This window comes from Hemitrygon akajei, chromosome 14, assembly GCF_048418815.1.
Source record: "Hemitrygon akajei chromosome 14, sHemAka1.3, whole genome shotgun sequence".
Classification (NCBI taxonomy): domain Eukaryota; kingdom Metazoa; phylum Chordata; class Chondrichthyes; order Myliobatiformes; family Dasyatidae; genus Hemitrygon; species Hemitrygon akajei.
Window position 1 is genome coordinate 6,388,975 of NC_133137.1, and position 13,436 is coordinate 6,402,410.

At 37.9% G+C, this 13,436-nt stretch overlaps 1 protein-coding gene across 1 annotated transcript in view; it reads right to left on the reverse strand.

Annotated features, from left to right (window-relative positions):
• Nucleotides 1-13,436, reverse strand: part of sppl3 (signal peptide peptidase 3) — a 182,506-nt gene that overhangs the window by 55,799 nt on the left and 113,271 nt on the right. The window contains exons 5-6 of the mRNA XM_073065430.1: nucleotides 7,943-8,021; nucleotides 2,913-3,025 (exon numbers count right to left, since the gene is read on the reverse strand). Of these exons, the coding sequence (XP_072921531.1) occupies nucleotides 2,913-3,025; nucleotides 7,943-8,021 (192 nt within the window). The remainder of the gene's footprint in view (nucleotides 1-2,912; nucleotides 3,026-7,942; nucleotides 8,022-13,436) is intronic.

Below are 13,436 nucleotides of genomic sequence, written 5' to 3' on the forward strand. Positions count from 1 at the left end.
TGTTTAGATGTTCCTTTGCAAACTTCTGACACTGAATTTTGTGGTGAGGACGCAGGAAAGGTTTTCTTCTGATGACTCTTTCATGAAGGTTATATCTGTGCAGGTGTTGCTGCACAGTAGGACAGTGCACCACCACTCCAGAGTCTGCTAAATCTTCCTGAGGGTCTTTTGCAGTCAAACGAAGGTTTTGATTTGCCTTTCTAGCAATCCTACAAGCAGTTCTCTCAGAAAGTTTTCTTGGTCTTCCAGACATCAACTTGACCTCCACTGTTCCTGTTAACTACCATTTCTTAATTACATTAAGAACTGAGGAAACGGCTACCAGAAAACGCTTTGCTATCTTCTTATAGCCTTCTCCTGCTTTGTGGGTGTCATTTATTTGAATTTTCAGAGTGCCAGGCAGCTGCTTAGAGGAGCCCATGGCTGCTGATTGTTGGGACAAGGTTTGAGGAGTCAGGGTATTTATAAAGCTTTGAAATTTGCATCACCTGGCCTTTCCTAACAATGACTGTGAACAAGTCATAGCCCTAACAAACTAATTAAGGCCTGAGACCTTGGTAAAAGTTAGCTGAGAGCTCAAATCTCTTGGGATGCCCAAACTTTTGCATGGTGCTCCTTTCCTTTTTTTCCCCACTCTAAAATGGTACAAAACAAAAATAATACACTAATCTTAAAATGTTGAAAAGAATGTTTCATCTTTAACTTTATGACTTTTGAAGATCAGTTCATCTTCTACTCACTTAACTATTCACAGTAACAGAAATTTTGACCAGGGGTGCCCAAACTTTTGCATGCCACTCAATATAATTCTCATCAGGGTTTCTTTAGCCTTGCAGTTTGTTAACTCTACCCACAAGAATTCTACATTTTCTGATCCTATGTCATCTCCTTTTATGAATTTAATTTCAATTTTTACCAACGGAATTACCCAACCCCCTCTGCCTAACTGCCCGTCCTTTCAGTACAATGTGTCTCCTTAGATGTTAAGCTCCTAATGATGATCTTTCAGTCTTGACTCAGTAATACCCACACACCTGTCAATCTCTAATAGTACTACAAGATCATCTATCTTATTCTTTGCACTGTGTGGTTTCAAATATAACACCTCCCACCCTGTTTTCATCACCTTTCTTGATTCTGCCCCCATGCTAAACTTCCAACTTATCGCACTGACTGAAATTTTGTCCTGTCATCTGCATGACCTTCCTTAGTCTCACTACACACTACATTTACTACTATACCAACTGACCCATCCTCAGCACTATCACTCCAGTTCCCACTGCCCAGCCAAATTAATTTAAACTCCACCTCCAAAAAGTTCTAACAAATATGCCCGCAAGGATATTGGTCCCTGTCAAGTTCAGATGTAACCTGTCCTTTTTATACAGGTCATACCTTCCCTAGAAAGAGATCCCAATCATTCAGAAATCTGAAACCCTGCCCCATGTACCAATCCCTGATCTGCCAGATCATCCTATTCCTACCCTCACTGGTGTGTGGCACTGACAACAATCCAGAGATTACTACCCCTCAGATCCTGCTTTTCAGCTTTCTGCCTAACTCCCTATATTCTCTTTTCAGGACCTCATCCCTTTTCCTACCTATGTCATTGGTACAAATATGTACCATGACTGTTCTGTTTCACTAATGCGCTTTAAAGGAAAAAAATCTGCCATTCCTAATGTGTCTGGCCTGCAAGTGGCCCAAGATCAACCGATGTAATTGGCTCCTGATTGCCCTCTATAACAGCCTAGTTGAGTAGGTTGAAGTGTAATTGGGGAAAGGCAATAAATGTCAAACCAGCAACATTCTCAACCTATGAATGAGTTTTTAAAAAAATCCCCAGATTTGTGCAAGATATTTTTTTAGCCCAATGTTTGTACAATCACATACCATTCAAAGAAAAAAAATCACATTATTTGCATAAATATATACCAAAGATTGGTTTTCTTTGCCACACGTACATCAAATCATACAGTGAAATGTGCTGGTAGCATCAAATCAAATCAGTGAGATTTGTGCCGGGCAGCCCACACGTGTTTCCAGTGTCAAAATAGCATACTCATAATTTACTGACCCTAAGCATACATCTTTGGAATGTGGGAGGAACTCACAAATTCCTTGTAGAAAGTGGCAGGAATCAAATCCTCATCTCACAGCTGCCACTGAAAAATTTCATTCTAATATTGCAGAAATCTATGCAAATAGTGCAATTGTAGAGGCGAATTTCAATGTCAATAATCTAATAAAGAACATCAAACATGCAGACCGACAACTATTTTCACAGTGAAGTCACATTACAGTGAAATAAATTAACATCAGAGGACAGTTTAAGAAATACTTGAATTCTAGATAGAGTGGGAAACCAAGGATCGGGGACTTATCAACCCTGCAATCATCAAGAGGAAGGCACTACTATCGAACAATGTTGTATGAACTGATGGGGGGGGGGGGGGGGAATCACTCAGAGTGTTGGGGTCCTCCTAAAGAGATGTGCATGAGCAATTAAAGTGCATGGTTCAATTTTCCGTGCAGCATATAAAGGAAATTATCACTATTGTGCTTCTTTCATGGAAAGATCAGATTTCAGCTGCATAACACTGTCAACTGAAGAGTACCATCAAACAAATTCCTAGGATATAAAATTCTCCAATACACTAACACTAAAATATCCTTTTCGTACAATCACAATGGCATTCAATTCAAGCTGAACAACACATATTCTCATACCACTTGAGTAACTTCAAAGTTTTATCATTAGGTCTGCCAGATAAAAATACACTTTGCATGATGAAATAGCTATAGAAAGATAATATGTGATTCACAACTACCTTCATTTCTTGATAGTCAAGTGCAATAAAGCGAATTAGCTTTAATCCAATGGTTACAATAATTCACATTGTTTTACTCACCATCCATTAGTAGCCAGTGCCCCGTTAATACCCAGATAAGCACAAGCAAGACTGAAAGAGTAAATGATAGTAGCTCAGCAGCAGTGAATCGTCCACAGCAGCCAAATGAAATTCTGAAAGAACAACAGGAATTATAGTTTGTTGTTTTTATCAATATAAACATACACAAAATACACTGCTTCCAGTTCCAATGGAAATTGGCAGCAAATGATATTAGTATGAGCTGCTAGTGTTCTGACATGAAAAAGCATGCTTGCTCCATGACAGGTTAAATGAGAAAGAATTTTCACTCTAATCCACAGGTGCATCAAATGAAGGAACAGAATCAAGGGCTTATTACATATTTACAATTATAAACAAAGTCTCCCTTGCAAAGAACTCCCTCCACCAGATTTAGAATCAGAATATCACTGGAATAAGCCCTGAAAGTTGTTGTTATGTGGCAGCAGTACACTGAAATATATTATAAAAAAAACTAAATTACTGTAAGCATATATATATTTTCTAAAAGATAAATTATATAATTAGTGCAAAAGAGAAAACAAAAGTAGTAGTGAAGTAGGATTCATGGTTCAATATCCATTCAAAGATCAGATGGCAGCGGGGAACAAGTGTGTGCTTTCAGGCTCCTATACCTCCTCCCTGAGGAGGAATGAGAAGAGGGCATGTCCTGGGTGATGGGGGTCCTTAATCATAGATGCTGCCTTTTTGAGGCATCGCTGGATGCTGGGAAGGCTAGTGCCCAGAACGGAGCGACTGAGTTTTCAACTTTCTGCAGCTTATTTTGATACTGTGTAGTAGCCCCCCACCCCCCAGCCCATGCCAGACGATGATCTAGGGTGCTCTCCATGGTCCATGTAGACACTTACAAGTGTCTTCACTGACATACCAAATCTCCTCAAATGCCTAATGAAATATAGCTGCAGTGTTGCCTTGTTTGTAACAGCATCGATATGTTGGGCCCTGGATAGATCCTCAGGGATGTTGAACCCCTAGAACTAGAAATTGCTCAACCTTTCCACTTCTGATCCCTTGATGAGGATTTAAAGTTCATTTTTGCAATAACTATGCATTTTCTTAAGTCCCTACACAAAAACTGGGAATATTTTCCAAAACAAACTCCAAAATGTTTAAAATCAAACATTTTGATACAGCTGAACAAAAGAGCCACCACAGAACTGCATTAAGCGTCAGAGTTGTGAACCTACACTGCCCAATTTAAGACTAACACTGTACTTGGGATTTGACCTTTAGGGTCAGGTGCATGGGCACAGACGTGATTTTTGACAAATTTGTAATCATCAGCAGCAACTGACTACCTCCAGACAGACCTTTAATGGAACATAGATAGGGTTAAGTCCAAATCTTTTTCCACTCAGATTGGGTGAGATTAGACTGGTGATCATGGGTTAAGGGTGAAAGATGAAATGTTTATGGGAAACACAAGGGTGAGCTTCTTCACAGAGGGTTGGTGAGAGTGTGGAATAGGCTGCCAGCAGAAGTAATAGATAGGGATTCAATTTCAGCATTTAAGGAAAATTTGTACAAATACACCAATGGGAAGGGTAGGGAGGGTGTTGGCCCAAATCCAGGTCAAAGGGGTGATGCAGATTAATAGCTCAGCACAGACAAGATGGGCTGAAGGGTATGTTTTGGTACTGTGGTGCTCTATTTACAGTTGTGAGTCATGCTAAATAAGTTTCTCTGGCTAGCGATCACCTTTCAATATCTCATTCTCTGTGCTTTGTGCCCCACACACAGAACTCATTTGGCATTTATTTTATTATGTAAATTGTTCTGTTTTGCCTCACTTCTACAGACTCTGTGTCTGTCTCCCAAGTAAATGCAGATGCAAAAGATCCAGTTAGTATCTCCCCCCAACTCTTTTGGCTCCAGATGCCACTCTGATCATCAAGAAAACCAATATCATCTTTTGCTATCCTTTTGCTGTTAATATATCTGTAGAAGCCCTTGGGATTCTCCTTCACCTTGTCTGCTACAGCAATCTAACTCTTTCTTTCAGCCCTCCTGATTTCCTTCTTAAGTGTTCTTTTGCATTTCTTATACTCAAGTACCTCATTTATTCCTTCCTGCCTATACTTACTATGTACCTCCTCCTTAACCAAGGCCTCAATATCTCTCAAAAACCAAAGTTCCCAAAACCTGCTCTCCTTACCATTTATTCTGAAAGGAACATACAAACTCTGTACTCTTAAAATTTCATTTTTGAAGGTCTCTCACTTACCAAGCACCTGACCTTTGTCAGAAAACAACCAGTCCCAATTCACATTTGCTGGATCCTTTCTGATACCATCAAAATTGGCATTTCTCTGATTTAGACTCTCAACCTGAAGACCAGACCTTGCTTTTTCTATAATCATCTTGAAACTAATGGCGTTATGATCACTAGATGCAAAGTGCTTCCCAACACAAACCACTGTCACCTACCCCATCTCATTCCCTAAAAGGAGATCTAGTATTGCACTCTCTTGGGTTGGGACCTCTATGTATTGATTAAGGATGTTTTCCTGAACACAGCTGACAAACTCTATCCCAGTCAATATGTGAAAAGTTAAAATCACCAACTATGCAACTTTAAACTAGTCCACGATCTCTCTACAAATCTGCTCCTCTAAATCCTGCTAACTATTGGGTGATCGATAATATAACCTCATTAACGTGGTCGCCCCTTACTTATTTCTCAGTTCCACCCATAATAGTCTCAGTAGACTAATAGTCCTGTCTGAGCACTGCATATTTTCCCTAATAATTCCACCCCTCTCCCTTTATCCCTCTTACTCTATCACATCTAAAACAATGGAATGCCAGAACCTCCTCCAACCTAGCCTCTTAATGGCTGCAATGTCTTAATTCCACATGCTGATTCATGCCCTAAGCTCATTCACCTTTTCAAAAATATTCCTTGCATTGAAATATGCACAAGTCAGAACATCAGTCCCACCATGCTCAACTTTTCGATTCCTGACTTTGTATATAAGCTAACAACATCCTGCCCCACAATCACTCTCCTATCAGCTCCACCCCCCCCCCCCCACCCCCGGTGTAGCACTAGCACACCTTGGAAGAAACAATATGGGAATAGTCTGACTCTAATGGTAGCTTTATTGTGAGATTCAAATCGGTAAATCAGTAGTTTCATTGCTGTTCTATGTTTAGTGAATGAACTGGCCTCTATATTCCTGGGCTAAATTCTAAAACATATCTAAAAACTTAATTGCAGTAACAATCAATTAAATACCCCAAAACAGATGCGGAACCTAATACTAACTAAACAGGCTCTGAGGTTTTACGAGGCCTTTCTTTCCTAATATGAAGCAATAATATGCTAAACCACTGTAGGGTGTTAAGCAATTAAGTCTAAGTCAATTTTCTGTACATGAGATTGCACGAGTTTTGGCAGTCTTTTGGGATTCTTGTTCCTCAATTATAATTAAGCCCATTGATTTTCTGTAATTGCATAGAAATAAGTTTTACTTTTATGATGCCAAATTTGGGAATTATTATTGTACCCTTTGTGGAATGTTATGCCATTCCTCACTAATTTTTGGAAACCATTAATTTTTAGCCATGACAATCTTGTGAGACAAAGCAGCACAGCAAATTATTACAACAAAATCTAATATAAAAAAGTATTAAAACTGCATGACCTTAAGCATATACCAATAAAGTCCTACAGAGAATGCCTGCATTCCAGTAACATTGCTGACTACTATTCCAATAGGATAGGTATCTTCTAATTTTTAATAAGTGGAACTATATGGAGTCTGTAACCTTATATAGATTTTCTCTCCCATTTTCCCCTCTCCTTTTCGCTTCTTTTACATGACTTTCCCTCTATATCTGTTCACTTTTATTTCAGCCTTTTGTCTGCCCTTCCCTCTTTTTGCTTAACTGCTCCATCACATGTGCTGTACTCCCCTCAGCCTCCCCTCCTGCAGTTTTCACTAACTTACAAATGGAGTCAATAATACTCAAGGGGAGGGAGGTTGAAACTATCCACAGGATGGGCAAGAAAGGTGGAAATCGAAAGTGGAATAAACAAGTGCAAGTCCTTATCGCAACCAGACTGTTAACTCACAAATATCTGAGTTTACTAGTGGGCTGATATAATGAAATACATTTATCAATCTAAACATGACAATTCTGGCTTTCCAAGGACTGCTAAGAATTCAGAATACACTACAGCAACAGCTCAAACTCTGACATGTTATATAGACAACTTTTCAGAAACAAAATAACCCACATCATTATTATTGATGAGGCAGTAAAGGGGTATCTCTTCCTGTGTGAGCCCATATACAAAACAGGTCATCAAACCACAATCTATGGCTATTACCAGAATCCTGTTGTGTGAAAATTGCCATATTTCAAATATTACAACAATTCCTTTTGATTACAGTTGAAAAGATCTTTAGCTATATAAAAACTCATGAGCATATGGCATCATAATTATATATCACCCCTACTCTATCAAATCTTATCAGTCCCTTTCTATAGATACTCCGGTACCTAATGTCACTTTATGTCCATACAATCAGTCTATGTATAGAAGCTTATCTTACACATTTACTGGTTTTTACACATATCTTACACATTTATTGTTTTTTTCCTGTTGTGTTCCTTATGTTTACTGTGTTTTTTCTGCTGCACTGGATTCAGAGTAACAATCATTTAATTCTCTTTTACATTTGTGTGCTAAAGAATGACAATAAACAATCATGAATCAATAGAAATCAAATTCTTTACCGCTATCTTTGATAACTTATTACCAATATAAATTTTCAGTTATGGCTGAACAAATTTTTATATTAACCTGAATAAAGGAATTTTATACAAGCATACACAACATAAAGCATTCCATATATGCAGTCAAGAGAATTTGTGTGCATTAAAAGACAGATCTTTCTCTTCTAGTAAACGAAAAGAAAATGTAAAATGTAAAATTACAACATAGTTGTTATACAACAAAGTTCACCTTGAAGAAAACAGATGGAATAATAAATTCTTACTTGTTCTGAGTTGAGCAGGCTCTTGTTAAATACTGGCACATTGGAAGCAGCAGAAAGGCAAATGCTATTGTTGCAAGAACTGAAAAAAAAAATCCATTGTGAGCTTCAGCTAATGAGAATATTATCAACACACAGAACTTGAGACTCAGCTCAGATTATTCACTCAGAATTTAAAAATGTCTGCATCATTCAAAAGGATTACCTAGGGAGATGCAAGTACAAATCAAATAACAATTTCATTAAAATTGGAAGCAGATGCTATTATTTGCTCTCATGAACAAAAGGTTTTCCAACTTAAATGTGAACTATTAGCAGGAATTAAAACTGTATATAAATTATCAGTCAACATCCTACAACACAAACCTGTAATGAACTTAAGCAAGAGGGCACCAATATTCAAAAAATTCTACAAGGAAATGCTTCAATGATAACTAAATTTGTATACCAACTGAATGATTAATGTTCAACTTATTTCATCCCACGCATGAAGCACACTTGTAAACACAAAGAAAATTTTTCTAATTCCATATTTTCACATTTTTTGCGCAAAGCCAAAATCATTAGAAGGAATAACTAACAAAATAAATGCCAACATCACTTCTTCTGTTCCGCTTTCTCCATGAGATGCAGGTTTTTAAAAAAAAATCGATGTCAGGGCAATAAATCTTAAAAGTTTTAAGGGAAATTCCAACCTCAAACCATAAACATCCACTCCCACTCAACAACTAATGTGAAGTATAGGCATGCAGATCAGACCTATATATATCACAAAACTGCTGTGACTGGCCTGGAATTCATAAGCGTTCTGCAATTTCATGTTTGAATTCATGGTGGCCAAATATATATGGAAAACTGAACACTTTCAGGTAGACAACTTGTTATTTTCAGGCTGATGAGAGATTTTAGCCACTACCTCACAGAAACCCAAATGCATTCCTGATCTCTGGTGCACTGTGGATTTTGCATGTTCTCCCTGTGATCATGAACTTGTACAAACAAGCTGGATGAACTCAGCAGGTCGGGCAGCATCCGTTGAAATGAGCAGTCAACGTTTCGGGCTGAGACCCTTTGTCAGACCTCACCTACCACCCCACCAACCTCTGGATTTTTTTTTAAAACTCTTTGATCATGAACTTGTGTTGGGTGGTACTATTTCCTCCCACATCTTAAAGATTTGCAAGTTGGCAGGTTAATTGGCTACTGTAAGCTGCCCCAAATTAATGAGAAAGTGAGGGGTGAAATGTTGAGGTGGTTGATAAGAATGTGGGGAAATCTTTAAAAACTGGGATTAATATAACATTGGTGAATATTGATTTTTGATAGTTCGCATGGGCTCAGTGAGATGAAGGGTCTGTTTGCAGGCTACATCTCTCATGACTATAAATATCATTGCTACCTCAATCACATTTGAGCAATAACAGAACACAGCCATTTATATTTCTTTTAGTCAAACTGGATTAACTATATGATTATATTAACAGTATTTAAAATGCTTTTGAATGGCAGAGTCAAAGACATACTTTTGACAACTGACAAAGCCTAGAAGCAAGGCACCATACCATGCCGAAGTTTATTTTCAGAGTACTTGTTGTTTGAGCCTTCTTTACATTTCCTCTCCTTTGTGATGTGAGTAATGCTACCTTTTAAGGACCCTTCAGGAAGGATATTATTGTGAAGATCCCACAATAATTACACACAGAGTCCATCAGACAACAACAAGTGCAGGCAATTCACTACTGCCTGGAAAATCTGGGCATTTTTTGTTTAATACATGCAATTAGCAAATTAAATAATTAACATGTTAATTTGTTTTTGCGTTAATCATGCTTGTTAACTGCAATTAAAGGCCTGTTATAGTTCTACAGTTTGCAGATGCAATTTTCTTTTGCCAAAGCATCTTTCTATAATTTACTCACTTCTATAATGCAAACATTGAACATTGATATTCTTAGATACCTGATAAAAGCTTTCCTAATTGGGATAGGTGAGAAACTGATAAAAGTCACCGAAGTTTGGAGGATTCTCTGATATTCAAGACAATACTCATTTAGAACCTTTTACAATATACTTTTGTAATTGCATTAGAATATTTGATTTCTCAAACATTAATAATGTTAAAATGAAAATAGGTTTGGATATTAACATTTCTATTCAGAATGAAAATCAGGATTAATTTCACTGGCATGTCATGAAATTTGTTTTACAGCAGCAATACATAATAAAAACTATAAATTACAATCAATAGATATTAAAAATTAAATAAAATAAGCAGTGCAAAAAGAGAGCAAAAATAGTGAGGTAGTGTTCATGGGTTCATTATCAACTCAGGAATCTGCTGGTGAAGGTGCATTATTGATATTTCAGAAATCAAAAAGTGAGGGGAAGGAAAGTTCAAAGAAAATTTATTATCAAAGTATATTGTCACCATATACTACCCCAAGATCAATTTTCTTGTATGCTTTCACAGTAAAGACTAAGAAACATAATCGAATCAATGAAACACTACAACATAAAGATGGACAAGCAACCAACGTGCAGAAGACAACAAACTACAAATACGAAATAAAATAGACAGATAGATATTGAGAACACGAGTTCCAGAGTCCCTGAAAGTAAGTCCATAGGTTGTGGAATCAGTGTTTGTGTGAGTGAAGTCATCTACTCTGGCACAGGAGCCTGGTTGGTGGTTGACAATTAATAACTGTTTTTGAACCTGGTTATGTGGGAAATAAGGCTCCTGTAGTTCTTGCACAATGGCAACAGCAAGAAGAGAGCATGGGGATCCTTGATGATCGATGCTGCTTTCCTTCAACATAACTTTTTGTAGATGTGTGCAATGGTCGGAAGGGCTTTAACTGGGATGGACTGGGCTGTATCCACTCTTCTTTATAGGCTATTCTGTTCAAGAGCACTGGAAGGCACCAGGGGTAGGAGAAGCTTCTAAAGCTTCTTATAGAAGTATTTCGTTCTGCTATACAGTCGGCCCTCCTTATCCACGGGGAATTGGTTCCGGGACCCCTCGCAGATACAAAGATTCGCGGATGCTCAAGTCCCTTATTCAACCTGTCTCAATGCACTGAACCTTAGGACCCAGCGGAACCCCAGACCTTATTTAACCTGTCTCAGTGCGGTGAACATTAGGACCCAGCACCAGAGCTCTGAATGCGCAGTGTTTCTGTTCACAAAAATAATCACGATCACGATTGAAAATAAAGTGGAAATAATAAAGCGATTGGTAAGAGGTGATACGCCATCGGTCACTGTAAAAGCGTTAGGCTACGTCAGTCAATGATCGGAACAATTTAAAGGATAAAGTGAGAAAGGCTCTGCCCTGATGAAAGCTACAATTATAACTAAGCAACACAGCGGTTTAATTATTGGGTTTTGGGGTTTTGAGTTTTTGATCCTCCACATCAACCTGGTACAGTGGAGAGCGCGCTCAGAAGTGGTCTGTCACTGGATCAAACTCAGAAAATTCCGTTCCCGAGCTCGGCGCTGAAACATACGTTCTTAAGTGTTTTATATGCATAGAAAGGTAAAATATATACTATATACTAAGACAAACGTTTGACTAACTGACGCTAAATAATACCGGATGTACCTGTTCCGACTTACTTAGTAAGAGAACTTCCGATTTTTTTCAATCCCAATGCACGATAATCCACGCACATCCTCCCGTATACTTTAAATCATCTCTTGATTACTTATAATACCTAATTCAATGTAAATGCTATGTAAAATGGTTGTTATACTGCACTGTTTAGGGAATAATGACAAGAAAAGCAAGTCTGTACATGCTCGAACAACAAGTGCTGGAAGAGCACTTCCGGGTTTTTGCGTTTGGTTGAATTCGCGCATGCGGAATCCGCGGATAAGGAGGGCCGACTGTATTTTAGGCAAACAAGTCTTCGTCTAAAAGAGACACAAGAGATGGCAGTTGCTGGAACTCAGCAGGTCAGGCAGTATCTGAGTGGGGAAATGACATCTCAGATCAAGGTCAAAGCCTAGTTTGACCATTCCACACTTCCTTAATCTCTCTTTTGACTGCCCTTGCATAAAAATTTTTCTATGCCCCCTCACCCTCCACACTTTCCTTTCCTCACAACTTATCACCTTCCTGTCCATACAGATTTAATGGCCTTGCCTGGAGTCACTGAGGTTTGGCACAGCAGACAGGGCTGTATTGCTATACTTTGACCCAGGGTAGTAAGTTGGCAACTTCTGAGACTCTCCAATGGTGATGATGAGAGAAGAGGTGGAGTAGAGGCTTGGTCCTAATATCTGAAGCACGTGACCTCAGAAATTATTACACCTAATGCTGGAAAATGTTTTGTCCAAATCTCTGGTGTAGACATTTTCCTAAAGTACATTAGAAATTTGTGCAGAATGACACCAATCAACTAAAAAGCCCTAAAATGCATGCCAAAATAACAAGATTTCTGGTTGTCATCACATGGTAGGAACTAGTTGAATTCTCGACGGACTCGTAAATAAAAAAACATTCCAAGTAGTACAACTGTTACAAGCCGTTGACCTAAAAGCTGTCTGGAGCTTTCATTTTCCCAACATCAAACTTTACTTGAATTTCAAAGAGAAAAATATGATTGAAATTTAATAGTTTTGTGCCAAACTGTTCTTGCATTGAGGCTGAACACACTGCAATAAAATGCAAGGGTATAAACAAATACCTATTCCAAATAGTACTTCCCAAGCCGATAAGTTACTAACAAAGAAATAAGAGAGGGCTGACACAATTCTTTTTAAGAAACTGTAAGCAAAGCCAAATGTACCTCTTATGATATTTAACCAAAAGCATACAGAGCCTAACATATGAAAATAACCTGCAGCACTTTAATCATTGCATATAATGGCTCTATTGCGGCCAATGTTTAACAACTTGGAAAACTTTACCTTGTAGTTGGTACACACAGCAAACTGTCCTTTTGGTTTCTGCTTGTTCTATAGTACGTTTTGTTATATTTTCTACTTTCCAAAGTAACAATAGATAACTTGTAGGGATATAGGCCAATGGACATAAAAACTCACTTCTTTAAAAGGAGTAAAATGAAAATTAAAACTGAAAAATGTGTTTCCTATTAAACATGGGACAAAGAGCAGAACACAAAATATGCAAGCAATTTTAAAATGCATCTGCAACATGATTACCATAGAAAATAATATAAATTTTTTCTCCAAAGTAAGCACATCTTTAACGAATATTTCTACATTTTTTGTTTAACAAACATTTTTGATATTTCCTGACAATTATTTTTGTGAACTATTTGAGAAAAAAACAAGTAAGTCTGAATCTGATTATTCCTGGGTTTCTGTCCCAAAGTGATACACACTACCACACTACCTTTGGTTTAGTCTGTCTTTTTGTTCTCCCACCCATCCCCCCCCCAGCAGATTCTCCAATTAACATTTTCTCAAGAAATGGAGGAACAGAAACTTCGAAAGCTTATTTTTAGGGCAATTTATTGCCTGTACTTCA